The sequence below is a fragment of the Antechinus flavipes genome, chromosome 4, assembly GCF_016432865.1.
Source record: "Antechinus flavipes isolate AdamAnt ecotype Samford, QLD, Australia chromosome 4, AdamAnt_v2, whole genome shotgun sequence".
Classification (NCBI taxonomy): domain Eukaryota; kingdom Metazoa; phylum Chordata; class Mammalia; order Dasyuromorphia; family Dasyuridae; genus Antechinus; species Antechinus flavipes.
In genome coordinates, this window is record NC_067401.1 from 7,906,507 (window position 1) to 7,928,596 (window position 22,090).

At 38.5% G+C, this 22,090-nt stretch overlaps 2 protein-coding genes across 5 annotated transcripts in view; both read right to left on the reverse strand.

The window, feature by feature from the left end:
• LOC127563075 (zinc finger protein 260-like) overlaps positions 1 to 22,090 on the reverse strand; it is a 298,396-nt gene that overhangs the window by 6,727 nt on the left and 269,579 nt on the right. The gene's annotated exons all lie outside the window — the stretch shown is intronic.
• Positions 22 to 21,902, reverse strand: LOC127563072 (zinc finger protein 665-like). Of its 4 annotated transcripts, XM_051999291.1 has the most exons (6): positions 21,806 to 21,902; positions 20,943 to 21,105; positions 19,518 to 19,606; positions 14,520 to 14,646; positions 12,312 to 12,407; positions 22 to 4,050 (listed from the first exon to the last, which is right to left on the reverse strand). In XM_051999291.1, the coding sequence occupies exons 2-6, from the start codon at positions 20,992 to 20,994 to the stop codon at positions 1,439 to 1,441; spliced, it is 2,976 nt and encodes a 991-aa protein (XP_051855251.1). In that variant the 5' UTR covers positions 20,995 to 21,105; positions 21,806 to 21,902; the 3' UTR covers positions 22 to 1,438. The 4 variants fall into 4 exon arrangements, with proteins under 4 accessions (XP_051855251.1, XP_051855250.1, XP_051855252.1 ...); XM_051999290.1 differs by lacking the exons at positions 19,518 to 19,606; positions 21,806 to 21,902 and adding an exon at positions 21,554 to 21,672; XM_051999292.1 differs by lacking the exons at positions 20,943 to 21,105; positions 21,806 to 21,902 and having other exon boundaries at positions 14,520 to 15,883; positions 19,518 to 20,921.

A 22,090-nucleotide genomic window follows, 5' to 3' on the forward strand; every position in this document is an offset into this window, starting at 1 on the left:
GTGAATTGATGCAAAGTGAAGTCAACAGAACTAGAACATATTTTACAATAATGTTATAGGAAAAAACAATTCTCAAAAGATGTTACAAGTCTTATGAATACAATGTAAAACCACAATTCCAAAAATTAATATGAAATACAAATTCCCATCTCACAGAAAAGCAAACGTACTTTAAATGCAGAAAAACATACATTTTCAGACACAGACAATGAGAAATGGTTTTGCCAGATTATGCAGTTATGTATTAAGGATTTATTTATTTTTAATTGCTTAATGAGAGTGGGGAGAAGTGAGTTTTTAAAAATGTGTTGCCTGAAAAAATAAAGCATTCTTTCAATAAAATAAACATTTATTAAGCACCTTCTATGTGCTGAGTGTTAAGAGATATAGAAGGGCACAATCGTAATTATTACAAAGCATTATCATTAAAACTATTTATTTTAAAAGAGAATAAATATGCAACACAGAGAAGCAAACCAATAAAAGTATATTTCTGATAAACTCAAAGATTCTAACTACTAAGATAAGGACGCAACATGTGATTAAAAAAAAAAAAACAACTCCAAGGAAAACAAAAAACTCTCTAAGTGAATATGGGATTTAGATATAATGGGTGAAATTACAAGCAAATTAGAGGAACAAGGAAGAAATGACCTTTCATATCTATGGAGAGAGAGCACTTTGCTCTATTTTAGAGGTTTTCTGATCCAGTTATGCTGGTCTACTTACTAGCTGCTTACCACATAATATTCCCTCATCTTTACCTGTGGGTTTGCATAGGTTACCTCATACCTGTATCTTCCCCTTCCTCACCTCCACCCAGGAATGAGAAATCACCTTCCACTTAGTTTGCATATTTCTTATGTATGTAGCTATTTTACATGCTGCCTTCTCCATCTGATGTCAATTCCTTGATGCCAACAACTACTTTGTATTTCTTTATATCTACAGCCAGGAAAAAAGTAAGTACTTAAGAAACATTCATTTGTGAAGTAGGCTGTTTTGTACCCTACTCTAAGTATTCGCATTTATCACTACTGATTTTCATTTTTCAGCCCAATGGTGTGACGATGTTGTTAGGTAGCTCTCTTATATAGTGTTAGTTATCTATCTCAGTTCCAAGTCATCTGAAAATCTGATAAGTATACTATTTATACAAGTCTATTATTAAAATGTTACACAATTCAAAGGGAAGCACGGATACCCAGGACATTCCACCTAACACAGTGATAATGAAAATTTGGTGCAACTCTATTTATTACATTTTAGTGCTTTTTCCAGTATAAGTGCTCTAATATACAAGGAGGTATTATTCCCTCCCATGGAAGACATTTCTAAATTTGTTACATAAAGTGTCTGTCCAGGATTAATTCTCTATTGTGTAATAATATATCTAATCTGTCGGAAACCCTTTCTACATTAATTATACAAAGGACTTTTATCCTGTCAAAATTCTATGATAGCTATTAAGGTTCAGCCTCTGAGTAAAAGATCTCTCCCTTTCATTATGCATCTCTTTAGCATGAGTTTTCCGATGTGTATTAAGGTTTGCCTTTTGGGTAAAAGTTTTCCCACATTCATTACATGTAAAGCGCTTGTTTCCAGCATGGTTTCTCTTATGGCTGGTAAGGTTTGCCCTTTGTGTAAAGGTTTTCCCACATTCGTTACAGATAAAGGGTTTTTCTCCAGTATGAGTTCTTTGATGGGTAATGAGGTGTCCACTCTGTCTGAAGCCTTTCCCACATTCATGACATGCATATGGTTTCTCTCCAGTATGAGTTCTCTTATGGATAATAAGGGTCACTCGGTGAAGGAAACTTGTCCCACACTCATTACATACAAACTGTTTCTCTCCAGTATGTGTTCTCTGATGAGTAACAAGGCTTCCCTTTTGGGTAAATGCTCTCCCACATTCATTACATGCAAAAAGTTTCTCTCCAGTATGAGTCCTCTGATGGCTAGTAAGGTTTGATCTTTGGGTAAAGGTTTTCCCACATTCATTGCAAGAAAAGGGTCTCTCTCCAGTATGAGTCCTCTGATGGATCATGAGGTGTCCACTCTGTCTGAAGCCTTTTCCACACTCATTACATATATATGGTTTCTCTCCAGTATGAATTCTCTTATGAACAATAAAACTTACTCTATGTAGGAAACCTGTTCCACATTCATTACATATAAACTGTTTTTCTCTAGTATGAGTCTTTTGATGAGTAACAAGGCTTCCTTTTTGGGTAAAGGTTTTCCCACATTGATTACATGCAAAGAGTTTCTCTTGAGTATGAGTTCGCTGATGGCTATTAAGGTTTGACCTTTGGGTAAAGCTTTTCCCACATTCATTACATGCAAAGGGTTTCTCTCCTGTATGAGTTCTCTGATGGGTATTAAGGTGTGCACTCTGCCTGAAGCCTTTCCCACATTCACGACATGCAAAGGGTTTCTCTCCTGTATGAATTCTCTGATGGATACTAAGGTTTACTTTGTATCGGAAGCTTATTCCACATTCACTACATGTAAAGGGTTTCTCTCCAGTATGAGTCCCCTGATGGGTAAGTCTTTTCTTTTGAGGGCCTTTCCCACGTGAATTAGAAGCTAACGGTTTCTCTCTGGTATGAATTCTTCTATGAGCAACAAGGTTTGCCTTTTGGGTAAAGGCAATCCCACAATCATTACATGCAAAGAGTCTCTCTCTAGTATGAGTTCTGTAATGAGTAATAAGGCTTGATTTCTGAGTAAAGGTCTTCTTACATTCACTGCATGCAAAGGGTTTCTCTCCAGTATGAGTCCTGTGATGAGTAATAAGATTTGCCCTTTGTGTAAAAGTTTTCCCACATTCACTACATATAAAGGGTCTCTCTCCAGTATGAGTCCTGTGATGAGTAATAAGGCTTGCCTTTTGGGTAAAAGTTTTCCCACACTCATTACATGTAAAAGGTTTCTCTCCTGTATGAGTTCTCCGATGGATAACAAGATATGCACTCTGTCTGAAGCATTTCCCACACTCATGACATGCAAAGGGTTTCTCTTCAATATGAATTCCCTGCTGTGTGGTAAGATTCCCATTCTTTTTGAAGTCTTTCCTAAATTCATTATATCCAAAAAGTGTCTCTCCAGCATGAGTTTTCTGATAGGAACTAAGGCTTATGCTGTTTTGGAAGCCTATTCCATATTTATTATATGCAAAGGGTTTCTTTTCATCATGAATACTTTGTTGCATAATAAATGATTCCCTTTTGCTTATGCCATATTCATCATACACAAAGGATTTCCCTCTATTATTAATTCCCCTCACACTGAAAGTTTTCTCACTTTCATTAGATTCAGAGATTTTCTCCCCAGTGTGAATCCTTAGAGGTGAAGTAAGGATTTCATCACTGAAAGCTTTCCCATATCCATTATATGCAATGAAATTCTCTCTAGCATAAATTACATTATGTTTATTCAAACTTCCCCTATGGCCAAAAACTTTCTCATCTTTATATTTGTTGTATTTCTCCCCACTATGAATTTTCTGATGTTCAATACTATCTAACCTTCTATCAGAGAATTTTCCCCATTCATTTTGTTCATGTCGTTTTTCTCCAGCGTGAATTCTATGAAATTTAATTAAGTCTGAATGGTAACTAAAGGGTCTTTTGCATTTGGTATATTTAAAAAGTTCTTTTCGGAGGGAGAATGAATCATATGTAATTAAGTAAGGAAAATCACCCCTGAAATTCTTTCCAAGGGACTTATATTTGTATAGATTTTCTCCCATTATCCCTTTGGATGTCGCAACCAAGTCTGACACAAAAATAACATTTCGAGCACTATGTTGAGGTGCATGTACTTGATTGTACACTGTTCTGGGAGTGACTATTTCTTGTCTCCACTGTCCCTCTTGGGTGGGCTTCAGCTCCTCTATCTTAACATCACCTTCACCTGCTTCTCTTATCTTGTAACGCCAATCTTCTGTATCCTTGCCCAGTCTTATCTTGGATGATATTCCCACGCGAAAGGCCTGCCTTGGATTTGAATCTTTGGGTTCAAAGTTGGTCTTCTCATTATGGGAATCTGAAAAAAAAAAAAAGTTTTATTAAGTCAATAATCATTGTTTGCTTTTCTGAGAATCTTAAGCGCAAATTCTAGTTTCTGTCTTACATCATTGACACTGATGATGTTCAATTTGTCCAAAAATATATTTAATTCTTACTAAGTATGGAGAACTGCACTTAGTATTGGGGATACAAAGAAAAAAAAAACAGTTCCTGTTTTTAAGAAGCTTAGATTATAATGGGATCAACAACACAGACATAAATTGATAAATATAAGATACAAACAAGATAAATGCAATGGAAAAGCAGTAGCAGATATAGAAAGGTTTCCTCCCCAAGAGTTTATACTTTATCTGGATCTTTACAGAAATTAAGGTCTTACTTATGTTTAAGGAATATAATAACAAGAAAGATGAGAAGTTACCAACAAAGCAACTAGCTAAGCACGACAAACTAAATTATATGCAAGGGCACAGAAAGCATTTAAAGAGGTTATTAAAAACAACACAGTAAAAAAGTAAGTATTTTTGGTAATATAGAACAGAAAAACACATAGAATGAGGGAAATTAGCTCAGAAAATTTATTCATTTGGTAATTTATTCAACTTGTAATTTATGCAGACACAAAGTGACAGATCTCAAAACCTAAACTTCTGGGAACAACTTATTACTGAGATTCTTCAAAATTTCAAAGAACAAAAACAATGTTTCTGGAAAGTATTTTGTTTTTCAAAAAACCAGTAGGGAAAAGGGAAATTAACCATAATATTTATTAGTCTCCAAAATTTTATTTTACATCAAATACAACTTTCACAGAACCACTATTTTTTTGTTCAGCTACAATATTTCAACAAAATTTTGATGCAGAAAAGCATCACATGTCACATATCTAATATGCAAAAGATTTTAAACAAAAATAAGAAATGACAAAAACCTAAACATGACTGCTTGTTGTGATTAATATTATCATTCAATGTAATAAGGGATGATTATTTTCAAAAATACCAGTAAAAAATTTTACACCAATGATTTGAATGAAAGAATATACAATTTGCATAATTTATAAATGACACAAAACTGGAAGGGATAACTAACTAACTAACTATATATATATATATATATATATATATATATATATATATATATATATATCAGTTAGGATTCAAAGATATCAATAGGCTAAATCAATGAATTAAAACTAATGCATCTAATAAATATGAATGTCAAGTCCTCCATTTCAAATGAAAAATTCACTTAGAAAGGTACACAACAGGGAAGGTGTAGCCAGAAGGTTCATCTGAAAAAAGGTTTAAGGACTTTAGGAACTCAAAAATTCAACAGAATTAATGTGGTACCCATAGCCACCAATCAAGCTAAAAATGTACAAGGTCAAGGTCTTGCCCCCGTCAAATCACATTTGTAATATTTTCTTTAGTTCTGGAGCTATGTTATCAAAAGGGTAATGATATAAACAAGAATAATAAGCATAGTGAGTTTACCTTGGATCTTGTAAAGAATATGAAGGAATAGGGGATGTTTACCCTGGACAAACAATTTTTTTTTTTCCACCAGACGTGTTTGTTTGGATAATGAGAAAGCCACATAATAAATTTCCATTACTAATGAAAAACCATCCGATGCACCAAAAAATAAATGCAACCTTTCCAGGGACACACAACCAGATGTGTCAGAAGCAGGACAAAAACTTAGGACTACCATATTCTAAAATCTCTCTATTACGCTGCCTCTGTAGAAGATTTACAGGGAATATATAATAATTATTGTCTTTTTTTTAACTTAATAGCATTTTATTTCTCCAATTACATATTAAGATAGCCCTCAACTTCTATAAGATTTTAACTTTATTACAGTTAATGACTATTGTGTTTTGTATACCTAACCTATTCCACTGATCCACCACTCTACTTCTTAGCCAATTCCAAATAGTTTGATGATTGTTACTTTATAAATACGTCTTTAGGTCTGGTACGGCTAGGCCACCTTTCTTTGAATTTTTTCTCATTAATTCCCTTTATATGCTTGACTTTTGTACATAATTGTTGTAAACTACATGAAGAGCTCTTATGTAAAAAACCTATTAAACTTTGCGTGATCCCTAGTTCAAAATTAGGAATCAGTGAAAATACTGCAAAAAAGGCAAATCTGCATTAAATCCCCAAAAACAAATAAATAAAATTTCTTAATAAAACATTCTCAAAGTGTCACAGGACACTTAAAGATATAATGGGTTACCAAGTCTTGTACCCCAAAGAAATCAAAGAAAAAGGAAAGGAGCCTACATGTACAGAAATATTTATAGTAGTTTTTTGTGGCAGCAAGGAATCAGAAGTTGAGGGAGAAGCCCATTAACTGGGGAATGGCTGAAAAAGTTGTGAAAAGTGATTGTGATGAAATACTATTGTTCTGTAAGAAATCAAGAGCAGGATGCTTTCAGAAAAACCTGGAAGGATTTATATGAACTGACATCAAGTGAAATGAACAGAAGCAGGAGATCATTGTACAAAGTAACAAGAATATTATAAGAATGATCAAATAACAAGAATATAAGCATGATCAACTATGAAAGACTTAACTACTCAGATCTAAACAATGATTTATGACAATTCCAAAGGACTCATGATGAAAAATGCTTTCTATCTCTAGAGGAAGAATAAAGAACTCGAATACAGACTAAAGCATTTTTTCCCACTTTACTTCTTTTCCTTTTTCTTTCTTTTTTTGTGACATGACTGATATGGAAATATGTTTTGCATGACTATATATATAAGGGATAGCAAACTGCTTGTGGTCTCAATGGATAGGGGAAAGGCTGGAGGAAGGGCAAAATTTGGAAGTTAGAAAAATAAAAAGTTTTTTAAAAAAGTAACAAGTTTCCTCTCACTGAAGTTCTCTAGGCACAATCTGAATGGTCAGTCATCTGTGCTACAGATTACATTTTTTATCAGTATGACCTAGATGGAAAGGTCTTGTCGTAAAACTGAAGTTTAGTGATTCTCTAAAGTTCCATGAATTTCAATTATGTGGAATTGCTATTTTACTAATCTTTTGAAGAAAGGCGTTATAAATTCTAAAAATTCATATGGATTATAATATACCTGTAATCTTCCCTTGCTAAAGATAGGCTTACTAATAATACAAACCCAAAAGATGGTAGAAAGAGTTCAAAGAGCTGGATGGTTTCCCCTGGATCTCTCTTCAGGGGAAAGTTTTACTATTCCTGTGGATTTTCAACAGAGTTTAAGAAAAGATCAAAACGGATGATAAGCAAGGAAGAAAGAATAGTGGAAATGCAATGACCAGTACAGTGGCAGCGAAGTGATGAGATGAGGGGGAGAAAGAGATATGATAACAGCAGTGGAAGATATTTGCAACACTGCAGTGTTAGAAGTATGAGATACCCCTCTATGCATTGATTCTAAACATATGTAGTCATGGCTGGAGCCCATCCATACGAGTGTCATGACCTATAGATTCCCTACGTGTACATGCTATAGCAAAGATACCTATCCAAATCACTCTTCCAATGAGAGCTGTGTATTTGTAAAATCTAACGTATATACAGTTAAAGAAAATGATAGTTATAAATAACAACTGTGGAAAGAAAGAATACTCATCTATTTTGGAGGAAAAAAACATTATAAAAAAATTAATGTTTGATAATATAAAAATAAAATGCTTTTTCACAAGATTTAAACTTGCTTCAAAATTTTCACAAGTACTATTAACTGTATTCCCTCCCCCTTTATTCTGTCTCCCTTCACCCTATCCCTTCTCAAAAGTATTTTACTTATGATCACCCCCTCCTCCAATAGGCCCTCCCTTCTATTACTCACTTTCCCTTCTCATATCATCTTCCCTCCTATTTTCCTGAAGGATGAGATACATTTCTCTACCTATATTGAGTGTGTATATTATTTCTTCTTTGAGCCAATTCTGATGAGAGTAAGGTTCATTCACACACACACACCCCCCATCCCCTTTCTCTTCTTCTCCATTATAAAAGCTTTTTTTTTTTTTTTTTTTTTGCTTCTTTTATAACAGATAATTTATGGCATTCCACCTCTCCCTTTTCCTTTCTTCTAGCACACTCCCCTCTTCATCTTTTAATTTTCTTCTTTTAGATATTATCCTTTCATATTTAATTCATACCTATGCTCTCTATCTATCTATCCATATTCCTTCTAATGGCTCTAATAATGGGAATTCTTTAGCTCTATATGTATCCTCCCATGGGGGGAGTATAAACAGATGAACTTTTATTGTCTTATAATTGCCTGATTTTTCTGATCACCACCCCCTCTCCCCCATCCTCCTCCTGAATCCTGTATTTGAGGGTCACATTTTCTATTCATCTCTGATCTTTTCATCACAAATATTGCTATTTCTTTTTAATTGTTGCTTTTCTGTCTAGATGTTTGCGTAATTCCTTGAATAATATTTTCTAGAGTTTTTGAGGAATTGAAGGACAAATTGTTTACATAGAGTTCTTTTCCTCTTATTGAAAGTTAGGATAACATTTGTTCTTCTTCAGTCTTTTGGTCACTCCCCTTCTATTTTCCATGACTTTTCAATTATCATCCATAGTGACTCAGTGGTATACAAATTACAGCCACAAATGCAAAAAAATAGTCACTGTTTCCATGTTAGATTTGTGAGCTATAAGGATATGACAGCATTTGAGACATCACATTTTTTAAAAAAAGCAGATTTCTCTGATGAAAGCCTCATTTCTCAAATGTATAGGGAACTGAGTCAAATTTATTAAAAAATAGTCATTCCAGAATTGCTTTCTGGTTTTTTTACTGAGGCAACTGGGGTTAAGTGACTTGCCCAGGGTCACACAGTTAGGAAGTATTAAGTATCTAAGATCACATTTGAACTCAGGTCCTCCACTGTACCACCAAATTGTTTAATGGGGAAAATATATGAAGTTTTCAAAGAAACAATCAAGCTATTTAGAGCCATATTAAAAAAAATAACACTCCAACTCACTATTGATTGAAGAAATGCAAATTAAGACCATTATGAATACTACCTCATACCTCTTAGATTAGTTAATGGGCCAGGAAAGGAAAATGACAAATATTGGAAGGAATGTTGAAAAAATGAGACATTAATACATTGTTAGTAGAATTGAGAACTGATTCTACCATTCTACAGAGCAATTTGGAACTATGCCCACAGGGCTATAAAATCAAAGTTACTCTTTGATCTACTAATACCATTATTAGGTATGTATCCCAAAAGATATTTTTTAAAAAAGAGAAAAGGACCCATATATACGATAATATTTATAGCAGCTCTTTTCTTTTTTTTTAAATTTAATTTAATTTTATAATAACTTTATATTGATAGAATCCATGCCAGGGTAATTTTTTTTTTACAACATTATCCCTTGCACTCGCTTCTGTTCCAATTTTTCCCCTCCCTCCTTCCACCCCTCCCTTAGATGGCAAGCAGTCCTATATATGTTAGCTATGTTAGCAGCTCTTTTCTCAGGGCAAAGTATGAATTGAAGGGTTGCCCATCAACTGGGGAATGGCTCAATATAGTGAAGTATGTGTTTGTGATGTTATTGTTCTATGGGAAATGATGAGCAGGATGCTCTCAGAAAAAAAAAAAAAAAGGAAAGTCTTCCATGAACTCAAGCAACGTGAAATGTACTAAATACAAAGTAACAGCAATGTTTTGGGATGACCAGAGGTGAATAACTTTGCTATTCTCAGCAGTACAATGATCCAAGACTACTCTAAAAGACTTCTGATGAAAAATGCTACCTGTATCCCAGAGAATGAATTGATGGAGTCTGAATGCACATTCAAGCATACTTTAAAAAAAAAAAAAAACTTTATGTTTCTTGAGGCCTTTTTTTGAAGGAAAGCTCTATTTTCTTTTACAATGTGAGTTATGTAAATTTTTGCATAAATACACATGTGCCTTTTCAATGAGAAGGTGAGGAAGAGGGGAAGGGAGAGAATTTCGACCTTAAAAGTTTTAAAAATGTTGAGAAAAAAGTTTTACATATAACTAGGAAAAATAAAATATTATAGAAAAAAGAGATAGTAAGGTTTTATAAAGAAGTCATACCAGGCACTACTGTGTTTTTTGATTTTGCATAAATTGGATTTAAATGAGACAAGAGTTGCATGAAGTAGTCAGCCTCACTCTCTCCTCTAAAGCTGCCATTCTCCTATGGCAGGACAAAGTTGAGACAGGAAATCTATTACTCAATAAATGAGGGGAATTCTTTAAGTAGACTTTACCTAGTTTGATACCTAGTGTTTGATTAAAAAAAAAAAAAAAACAGTCATACTATTCTTGTAGGAAAGATGGAGAATTTAGGATTAGGACTTGAAATATGATCAGAGTCAGAAATGACTGGTCTCAAAGTATAGTCATTGAGAACTCTACATCAATATGGGAAGAGACTTTGAGGCCATACCTTTAATCTATGTATATCACCATGTAAATATATCTATACACTATATGAGCTGAAACAAAGTGAAATCAATTAAATCAGGCAACATGCATAAAAACTATAATAATAGAAATACAAACACATATGGAGAGCTGTATGTATATGAAATACAAACTGTATGTATAGAAATACAAACACATACAGAGAGCTGTATGTATAGGTACATGTGTATGTATATGTATAGCTGTATGAATATGTACATACATTTATGCATGCAGGGCATTTTTAATAGCAGCAATGCAACAAAGAAACTTCATTTGACGGAACAAAAGATTAAGGATCTCAAGGTAAACTGAGGAACAAAAACAGGACTATATATGGGACCTTTCTTCCTGTCTTTGACCTCCTTGAGATAAATGCTTAGTAGTGGGGTCTCTGGCTTACATGTATGTGCATTTTAGTCACGTTCTCAGTTTTTTTACGGCAAGATGCCCGCACTATTTGACTGCTAGAAGAACTTTGAACTGTCTCAACCATTCTGGAGAGTTACCCTGGAATGAGGGTTAGAAAATGCATCTCCTTGGAATCAGAGATCCCACTACTATGCAATATCTCAAAGAAGTAAAAGACAGAAGGGGTGCCATATATAACATATTCCTAACAGCACTTCTAACAGCATGAAAGAGCTAGACCCAACATTCATGCTCCCTGACTGGGAAGAATGTTTTTTAAAATTATGGTATGTTAATATAATTGAACATTCCATGAAAATGATAAAGATGATAAAAAATTCTGAGACGCAAGAAAAGACATGAATTGATACCATCTAAAGTAAGCAGAATCAGGAAAACAAAATATTTGGTGAAAAACAAGATAAATGGGAAGAAAGGAGGAAAACCCCAAATCAAACACTGCATAATTATAATAACTAAACTTGGGCCTAAAGAAGAGATGAGAAAACGTGTCTGCTGCCTCTCTTCTTCACTACGATGTGAGACAAATGTGGAACACTATATTTATACTAACTTGATGGGTTACTTTTCTAGATTCATAGATGGATGGCTTATGGTGGCAAGTGAGAGAGCAGGAGAAGCATGAAATTGATGTGAGAAAATCAGAATGAGGCATACATTTACTTCCAGACATGGTGGGTGAGTGCATGAACTTGACTTGTGTGATTTCGGTTATTTATTATGGAGTGTGTGGGACAGTAGAATATTAAGAGTAATGCCTAACAAAGGAGTAAAGGAAAGGAATGAGAACTTAAAAGAACACACAAAACATAACCTTTTAGGGAAAAACAAGCACAAGTTTGAGAATGAAAAGCTAAATTTCTCATATTATTTAAAAACCCTGGAAACTTAAGAATGTCTACTTGCCATTTCATGAGATGTCCTCTTTTGCAGTTGTTTATGTAAATGTTCGCTATTGTTGGTGTTGAGTGTAGAATGACATAAGGAAATTTTTAGCAGGGAAAAAATGAATTTAAAATGTAAAGCCATTAAAAAAAACAACAGAATTTTAAAAGATGATAAACAAAAAGCAAAAGCTTAAAAAAAAAAAAAACAATCCCTCTTCTTACTCTCCAATAATTTCAAGAATTCAGATGAATACATTTCTGGGATACATCAAATCCATTTAATTCCAAGGAGAGTTATAAAATGTAAGCCAGCAGGGCTACAGAGAGAAGAGCCATTACATGAAGGCGGCTCTTTAGAAAAGAATAAACAAGAGCTATAAAATGGCCATATCCTAATGATAGCATCACAGAAATTCAGCAACCCACCCAATCTAGTTTGAGGCTGCTTGCAACAAGGCCCATTTGCCTGATTTTCACTCACCTGGACATGTGCCACTGGAGACTTCTCCCTCTGGCATCCATGGCGCCTCTCGCTTCTCAAAAAGAGAGACCATGTCCATTGTAGAGACAGGAATTCCTATATATGGGGAGAGAAGAGAACACGGTCACACCAGGAAGACATCTAAGAACTAGGAAGAGGCAGATGAAGCACAGAGGGTGGTACCGACTCCTTCTGTATTTTAAGGGAACATGCATTATAATTCTAGGCCAAATTCCTCACCTCCCTACCCTGTACTGTCTGTCCTGGATGCTAGTGAATGGTGTTTGTGTGATTTGCCCAAATGTAATCTGGACAAGAGACTATGGTCTTTTTCTCTGTGTCCTTTTTCTGTGTGACAATGAGCTCACAAGACTCAAAATGGTCCAGGCCTGATGCAACCAGGACAAAAGCATGGGGAGCCTTCACCACCCACAGTGAACCATTCTTCAAGTCAAATCAAACCAACCAACATATATCAAGCTTTCTCTTGTGCTAACCTTTGAGAATACAAAGAAAAGCAAAAACCAACTCACAATCCCATGGAAGAAGACAACAGCTGTGTACAAATGGGGGAATACAAATATATGGGCTGCACATGCACACAAAATAAAATAGGGAGAAGGTTCTAGAATTAAGGGTGATCAAGAAAGGCTTCTCTTGAACAAGAGGATTTTAGGAGAAGCCAGAAAACAAAGATGAGGAGGAAGAAAGTTCTAGGCTGCGGGGCAGCCACCGAAAACAGGCAGAAGACGGCATATCCTTGTCTGAGGAGTGGCAAGGCAGCCAGTGTTGGGATCCCCGAATGAAGAATAAGACCAGAAAGGGGCTGGGGGCCAGACTATGTAGGGATTTTCTGAGGATTGATGCTGGATGTAACAAGGTGCCTGGAGTTTACTCAATTAGGGAGGGAAAAGGAATGGGACAGGATCAGATCTGAGTTTTAGGAAGAAAACCTAATTGGACCTCGAAGAAACAAATGGACTGGAGGCAGAGAAGTCAAGAGAAGCTGCTGCACCAGCAGTGCTGGTGTGGGGGAAGAAGGGCCTGCCTGGGTGGGGAGCTGGAGTAGGGAGGTTCCAAAGATAGAACCGACTGGCCCACAGGATGGGACAAAGGAGGAGGTCCAGGTAGCAGGAGGACCCTACCCAAGCTCCCGCAGCATCAGTGGGGGCCACCTTCCCCAGGCAGGGGACCACTGAGGCCAGCAGAGATTCCACCCAATGTGGGACCTGCGAGAATCTTCTGCTCACACAACACAGTCAGCCCAGGGTTATTGCACTCTGAGCAGCTGTTCTCAATGGTTGAGGCAGTAAGTACGGTGCCCAATCCCATAAACATAAGGCCCGAGGAGAAGTGGGCACCTCGGAGCAGCACCAAGATCTGCAGCTCCCTTCGTTAGAGAGAGCTAGGTCCCTTTAATAAAGAGCTTTGACCCAGAGCTCTACCTTTGTTTCTCCGTTTGGGAGTGAAGGGAAATAGGAGTTCAATTTTGGAAGCTTAAACCATCCAGTAGAAGCTTCCAATAAGCAGCTGAAGAAAAGATCTTATCAGCAGGGGCTGGATAGATCCGAGAATGATCAGTATAGAGAGGACAACTGAATCCCTCAGAGCTGGTGAGAGTACCCAACCACATTTTACAGCTGGGAGAAGAGGAGGCCTGAGGCTTGGGAGAAAGCTCCAATGGGCAGGCGCAGCCCTGGCAAAAAGCCAGTGAAGGAGGCCGGCAAGAAGCGGGGGAGCAGGAGAGGGCAGGTCCTGCCTGCCACCCATCTCCTCTGGCTCATCTCCTCAATCCCGGGCTGAACATCCTCAGAGAGCAGGAAGGGAAGCCAGGCTCTCCTGCCTTGGGGAATTCCCAAGTTCCTTTAATGGAAAGAAAGACCCCTCCTCCCCCCCCCCCCCCTTTTTACTCTTAATCTGTAGCATTGTTTTCGGACTTAAGGTGAATCCCACACCAGGGGCAACCTGGTTTGAACAGGTACAACACACACACTCAAAAGAGAAATTCCAAAGAATAGGAATAAAAGACATAATCAAGGCAACATGTGAAGAGAAAAGACATTGAGCTGGTCACATGGTGAGAGTGAGAAAATACAGGTGTTCCCACAAATGCTAGTTATTAAATCATAAGAATGGAAGCTCGTGGGCTGGACCTGACGTAGCAAACTTATGGAAGAATAGGAGTCCCGGGATAGACAGAGCACTTACCCACTGAGACAAGGTTCTCGTAGTTCTCCAGCATCACATTCCTGTACAGGTCCCTCTGGGCAGGATCCAGATGCTCCCACTCCTCCCAAGTGAAGTCCACAGCCACGTCTTTGAATGTCACTGATTCCTAAATCAAACCCATAACCGCTTAACCAGAAAACATTCCTCCAAATGCTTTTTCATTACCTACTTCTAGTGTGTCTTCATTTGGATTAGATTCAGTAGCTCAAATTCACATTCACAAATCGCTTCTGCAAATAAACCCAAGAAAATCATGACCTCAACCAATCAACAATGAACATTTATTGTGCCCCAATTATGTGCCAGGCACCATGCTAAGCACAAGGGATACAAAAAAGCAAAAAACAAACAAAAAAGCCCTGCCGCCAAGGAGTTTACAATCTAATGGGAGACAACATGCAATCAAATATGAACAAAGCAAGCTATATGAAGGATAAATAACCAATAATAATAATAATAAATGATAAAGGAAGGCACTGGATTTAAGAGGAAAGGCTTCCTATAAAGTGGAATTTTAGCTGGGACTTAAAAGAAGCCAGGGAGGTCAGAAGTCATACCTTAAGATCCCCAAATCATACCAGAGGATTCACAAATATCTGATTGTTACATAAATAACACTCACAATGGTGATAAAACTCCAAATATTAATTTCTACTCTTTGGGTTTTCATTCTCCTTCACTGATCACCTACTAATTTTAAGTAGATTTATTCAAGTGGTGGTATACCAGAAAGGGTTTAACAAGTGAAGAGTTCTTCCTGGTTCCAAGCACTAATAGTATGCTGTTCTCTCTCCTGGGTCACATCTCCTTTGTACTGTGGAGACCTGGAATAAAATCCTGCCCTCCTTATTATGACAACATTTAAGTACTTACAATATAAAGAGATCAAACAGTGCCCAGTTCTAAGGAAAAGCTTTTCTCCATTATGTCAGGATTCTCTGACTTTCTTGGTAAGGATACTTCTCTGCAATGGCCACAGTTGGAATCCAAGCACATCTCCTCAGCGTGCATCGTCTTTGTTTCCATCATCCAAAGACCTCCACAAATGCTCCAACCAACATGCAGGAAGGTTCCTCTAGGTCTCTTCTCATACAGGGATACCTGGGCAGCCTGGGAGACAGCCCTCTCTCATCCCTCATTCTCCCCACGTGACTTGTCCACCTCATTTTCCAGTCATACTTTTTGGGTTGATAACTCTTGCGGTGATTCTTAGGCACAATTCTTTACTGGTAATATGCCGCAATGTTTACCCATCTCATGTCCTTCTGTAGCCCTTTAGTCTTCTCAAAATATGAATTCTTCTGAGACAAGGGTAGTGCATGATTCACAGCCATAATGAACCACTAGGAAAACAATGGTGATGTTTTATTTCAAGCAGAAGCCTAAGGTCATTAAAAGTGTTGCACAGATACCCTTCGATCCAGCAATATCACTACTAAGTCTGTATCTCAAAGAGATCATAAAAAAGGGAAAAGGACTCATATATACAAAAAACATTTATAGCAGCTCATTTTGCAGTGGCAAAGAATTGAAAACTGAGGGGATGCCCAACAAATGGGGAATGGCTGAACAAGCTGTGGTATATGAATGGAATGGAATACTACTACTGTGTTATAAGAAATGACGAGCAGGCAGATTTCAGGGAAAAAACTGGAAAGACTTACATGAACTGATGCTGAGTGAAGTAAGCAGAATCAGGAGAACCTTGTATACAATAACAGAAACATCATGTGATGGTCAACTATGATCGACTTAGCTCTTCTCAGCAATACAATAATCCAAGACAATTCCAAAAGACTCATGATGGAAAATACTATCCACATCCAGAGAAAGAACTGATGGAGTCTGAATGCAGATTGAAGCATACCATTTTCACTTTGTTGGGTTTTTTAAAATGGTTTTTTCCTTTTTCTGTTTCTTCTTTTACAACATGACTAATGTGGAATTATGTTTAACATGATTGCATTTGTATAATGGGAGGGAGAAAAATTTGGAACTGAAAAATTTTACAGAAAAAATCACGGTGAAAACTCTCTTTACATGTAATTGGAAAAATATAATTCTAGTTCCATTTTTATTTATAACAGTTTCCCAAATGCTATTCTGCTGCTCTCTTCCATTTGCTTAAGTATGGATTTATTTCATTTTAAAACTGCACTGTCTGAACATACTATATTAATTTATGGCCTAATACCAAGGCCGATAATTGTAATTGCTTTTCACATTCTGGACAACAGTCATTCTTCCAGCCTTGGCTTTTCCACTGGGAATATCTAGGTCAAAGTACTTTGAGTCATTCAGGAGGCTCACCAATGTGCCGAGTCTTAATGAAGTCAGAGAAAAATGTGCTATAAGAAAGAGTGTTTGGAAAATATCTTTTTGACAGGAATGATTACTTCTTTGTTTTATTAATAACTAATTAATGAATTAGGACTCAGGTTTTTCCCCTTTTCTATTTCTTCATTTAGAAATCAGCTCTGATAGGTTATTCAGACAGAATTTGAAGCACTGGGCTGATAATGAAAGGAAGAACTCAGATTTTTTTCAAAAGATAAATAGATTCCAGCCCATTGTGTTTTACACAAGATGGGTCAGATGGGTGATATCGACACAAGTAATTCTCTTCAACTAAAATTGAATGTTAATAGTCCTGGACCCAATCCTCATAACATTTATTCTTCTCCTTATGTGTTAGCCAAATGGAGTCAATTGCTACTCTCAGGAACACCCATTCTTCCAAGGGCATATAAGAGTTGGATGGGTTCCATACTGGTCTTTGGTTTAAGAGAAACAGCCAAACTACCAGTCTTTTACTAATAATATGCTAGTATTAATATGATTATTACACAGAAATTACATCTCAAACTTTTTATACATTATATTTCTTTGATATTCCTTTAACAAGACAATCCCCACGATTATAGTGTCTCCCTCTCTGAAGCCATGCTTGACATTAATAACCCAGAGATCATCCAAATATTATCTTTGTTGTTATATCAACCAAATAAGCTTCTATTCCCTTAGCCTCTCTGATGTACACACATTGTTATTCTGCATCTTTCACTAAAACAAGTTGTATACTATAGGACAGGTACCAAACATGCAGCCAGGCTACACTGTGGCAAACACAGATTAAAATGTAATCGAACAAGAGAACAAGAGGCAGCCAGGGTGGGCCGTGGAGAGAGCACCAGGCCTGTAATCAGGAGGTGCAGAGTTCAAATCTGTCCTCAAGACAATTACAAGCTGGACGACAAGCCTGGGCAAGTCACTTAATCTGATTATTTCCAAAAACAAAAATATAACAGATTGTGAATCATGTTCGTACGTGGTTTTTTAATTCAACATGTGGCCCACAGGGATCCTTATGTCTACAGTTTAATGACTTCTGTTTTAAACTGAGGTGGCAATCACTGCTGAAGAGTACTTTTTGGTTAGACTTGGTTGTTCCCTTCTCATGCTTTCTCACCGTTACGTGGGCATTTTTTCCTCACATATTTTGTAGAGACGGGAAAGTAATTCTATAGGTCTGTAGATGTTTCCTAAAATCTTCTGTCTAGCTTTTTCTAGAATATTTGGTGACTTTTCCAAGGTAGAAAATGTTCTTTCATGGGGTTCTTGGAAGCCTATCCTTCAATGCTCACAATACCATACGCCCTCCCGTATGGATGTCAATATTTGACTTACTCCAGATGCTTTTTCTTTATTTTCTTCACTGTAATTTCTACTTCCTCACGCTCCATGGGATAGTTAGTAAATTTAGAGTATGAATATGGTGGCTCCAATGTCCCTGTTGGCTATAAAATGGCTATGGTTTCCTAACAAATGTTTCCCATTTTATTTTTTGTCTTCATTCTAGTTTCATTCACAACTATTATGATCTGTTTTAAATGGGACTCTCACCAAGCTTTCTATAATTTTGTTTTTCCCTGTGTTGTTTATTCCTAATCGATGAGTTAATATTCCTCCTAATAAAAGAATCATTGAGTTGGATAAGATCCTGGAAGTCTCTAGTTCAAGAAATACCTGTTTAAGATCCCACTATACAACACTGCTGATGAAGGTGACCTTGCCTTTTCTTTATGAGCTCCACTCTCTCTTGGCAACTCATTCCACACTTTGATATTTTTGTCAGAAAAGCCAAACTGCTTCTAGTTAAATGCTCAGTGCCCAAGCAGATCAAGTCTAAGTTTTCTTATGAAATCTCTTCAAAGGGGTTAGCAAAACATTCCCATTCTAACTCAGTCATCTTTTCTCTAACCTAAATAACACCAGCCCATTCAACTGATGTAAATATTTGACATCATCATCACCGAGATCCATTCTGTATACTCTCCTCTGTGGACATGCTCCTACTTGTTAATCCTTTACCTAAAAAGTGGGGCTCCACGCTATTCATAATACCCAGAATGGCAGGGCCAGCATGAAGTACCAACAAAAAATGCCTTTTATTTCCCCTTGCCTCAGATCTAGTTTCTTCCTCCCTGCTCTCTCCTGTATTCTCCCTATTGGTCTCCTTCTTTATATCATACCCCTTCACCTGTGTCTTTCCTGTTTTTAAGTCTATCCTACAGCAAAATGTGAGAGCCTTAGAGGCAAGGGCAGTTTCATTTTTATCAGGGTACTGCCTGTGGATCAACTTTATAAATGTTCGCTAAATTTTAAGGAAAAAAATCTTAATAGAAATCTAATCAACAACATTTTTATGTGCTAATCTCTCACCATTCATCTACCAGCATAACAGGTAACTGCTTTGCAAATCGCATACATTTGTTCTAAAACTTCCTAATTTATATAATATATATGGATATATTCCAATTCTGTTGATCTGCCTTCTCTGTCTGTGATCAGAACAGTTAGAAGCTTCAGAAGGACTGGATACACTGAGAGGTGAAAGGAAAGAAATGTTACTCTTAGAACAGATACATGACATGAAAAAGGGCACAGGAAAGAAAGCCTGAATCAACTTTAACTCACCTGAATCTTTGCTGTCAGGAACCCAAAAGTCACTCCCACCTCACTCTCTGTAGTCCCATTTTGGGGAAGAGCCAATGCTTGAGAATGAGCTGCTCCAAGAAAAAAAGTCAGTCATTCCAAGTGTAAAGTCCTTCTACAAAGTCCTCCCATAAAGCACAGCTCTCTCTCTCTCTCACCACAAAGTCCTCCTGTAAAGCACAGCCTAATTTCCCTCTACAAAGTCCTCCTGTAAAGCACAGCCCTGTCTCTCTTCACAAAGTCCTCCTATAAAGCACAGCCCAGTTTCCCTTTAAAAAGTCCTGTAAAGCACAGCTCAATTTGCCTCTACAAAGTCCACTCAGAAAGCACAACCCAGTTCTCCTTTACAAAGTCCTCCATTCTCACTTTTTGTTGTTGTCCACTTGTTATTTTGTTTCCTTATTCATTTACTTTCTTTTTTTGAGCTTTCTCTTGTGCTGCAAGAGAATTGTATAAATATGTTTATACATATTGGATTTAACATATATTTTAACAGGTTTAGCATATATTGAATTACTTGCCATCTGGGGGAAGGGTGGGGGGAAGGAGGAGAAAATCTGAAACACAAGCTATGCAAGGGTCAGTGTTGTCAAATACCCATGCATATGTTTTGAAAATAAAAGCTTTATTAAAAAATAAAAATAGCTGTTTAAAAAATTAAAATTAAAAGGAAAAAAGTCCTCCTTTATAGCCCAGCTCTGTCTCCCTTTACAAAGTCCTGTCTCTCTCCACAAAATCCTCCTGTAAGGCACAGTCCAATTTCCCTCTACAAAGTCCTCCTGTAAAGTACAGCCCAATTTCCTTTTAAAAAGTCCTGTAAAGCACCGCCCAATTTCCCTCTACAAAGTCCTCCTATAAAGCACAGCCCAATTTCCCGCTACGAAGTCCTCCTATAAAGCACAGCCCAGTTTCCCTTTACAAAGACCTCCTATAAAGCACAGCCCAGTTTCCCTCTACGAAGTCCTCCTATAAAGCACAGCCCTGTCTCCCTTCACAAAGTCCTTCCATAAAGCACAACCGTTTCCCTTTACAAAGTCCTCCTGTAAAGCACAGCCCTGTCTCCCTTCACAAAGTCCTCCTACAAAGCACAGCCCCGTTTTCCTTCACAAAGTCCTTCTATAAAGCACAGACCCGTCTCCCTTTACAAAGTCATTCTGCTTCATCCGTCCCACACTCGGGATCACCCCGCCAAGCAGCTCTCTGCTCTTCTCCAGATGCTAATTACTGCGATGATGCACCAGACAAAAGGGTCCCTCACCCTAGGGCCTGAACACAGCCCAGGAGACGCTTCCCGAAGCGACGCGTGCTTATTGTCCAGGAGGAAGACTGAGGCAGCCCGAGCGCGGGGCCAGAGGGGCGACAGTTACGTCATCCTCCCTCTCCTCCCAGCCCCCGAGCCATTCTCACCTCGGTCCCGAAGCACGAGGGCGCCCGCCTCCAGGGCCGCCCCCGCCTCCATGGCCGCCCCCTCCTCGCTGTTTCTCGGGGTTCTGAATTCAGCCTTGTAGCCCACTGGGTGCTAGGAGGGTCAGGAGCCTGCCAGGATGGGCTCCTTCCGCATGGCGGGATCCTGGTTTTGGGGGGGGGTGTCTCAGGAAGGCTCGTTTTCCTTCTCCTGGGGAGGGGCTTCACTATCTAGGAAAGCGGGGCTGGGGGCTCCTCAAGAGCTACCTCCCCTCCCCCGCCCCCAATCCCTATAGGACGAGAGGCGGCCCAGAAATGACCAGAACGCGGGAGGCTTTTGGTCACAGCAAAGCCCCCGGCGTTAGGCTGTGGGGGGTGCGGGGGTGGCCACCCCCCTCCCCCGCGGGCCTTCAGGGGCTCCACCAGTTCCCCACCAGCAGCCACAGCCACCCGGACACAAAAACTGCGGCCTCCCACCCACACCAAGTCCCTTTCACACACACACGTATTGGCCCATACACATGCAATCGCCTCCCCCCACCCCCCACAAACAGTCACACCCACCGCCTCACACAACCTCCACGCACCGCCCCCTACCCTGGTCCCCAAACAACCTCTGGCTCGCACCCACGTGCAACGCGCGCCAGGAGCTGCGCCTGCGCATTCAATCTGCCCTACCCCCCCCCAGGAAGCGCTCTCCCGCAGTTAGAAAGGAGGAAGAGGAAACGGAAGCAGAAACTCGGCGCTTGCGCTCTCCTTCAATTAAGTCCTATGCCCTCGGGTAGCTAAAAGTTAGGCTCGGAAGCTAAAGTTAGGGCAATTAGAAAAGTTCTGGGTTCGCCATGTGCGCTGATTTTCTCACTCACCCACCCAACCAGCGGTTCTAGGGGACTAGAGGCCCATCAGGTACCAAACTTGGTCAAAGTATGACCGGAAAAGTATCACAGAGCAACGCGCTCTGCCACAACCCTCGCAGGAAAGGCAAAAAGAGCGACGCGCCCTACACCCGGAAGAGCCTCTTGAAGCATTCTGGGAAATGGAGTCCGGGCCCTGGACTCTTTATTTCCCAGAAGACTCCGCGGTCACGGTCAGTTAAGCAGCAATAACTGTCCTTCCACTTCTTCCCTGCCACTCCCGCCCCACACTTTGGG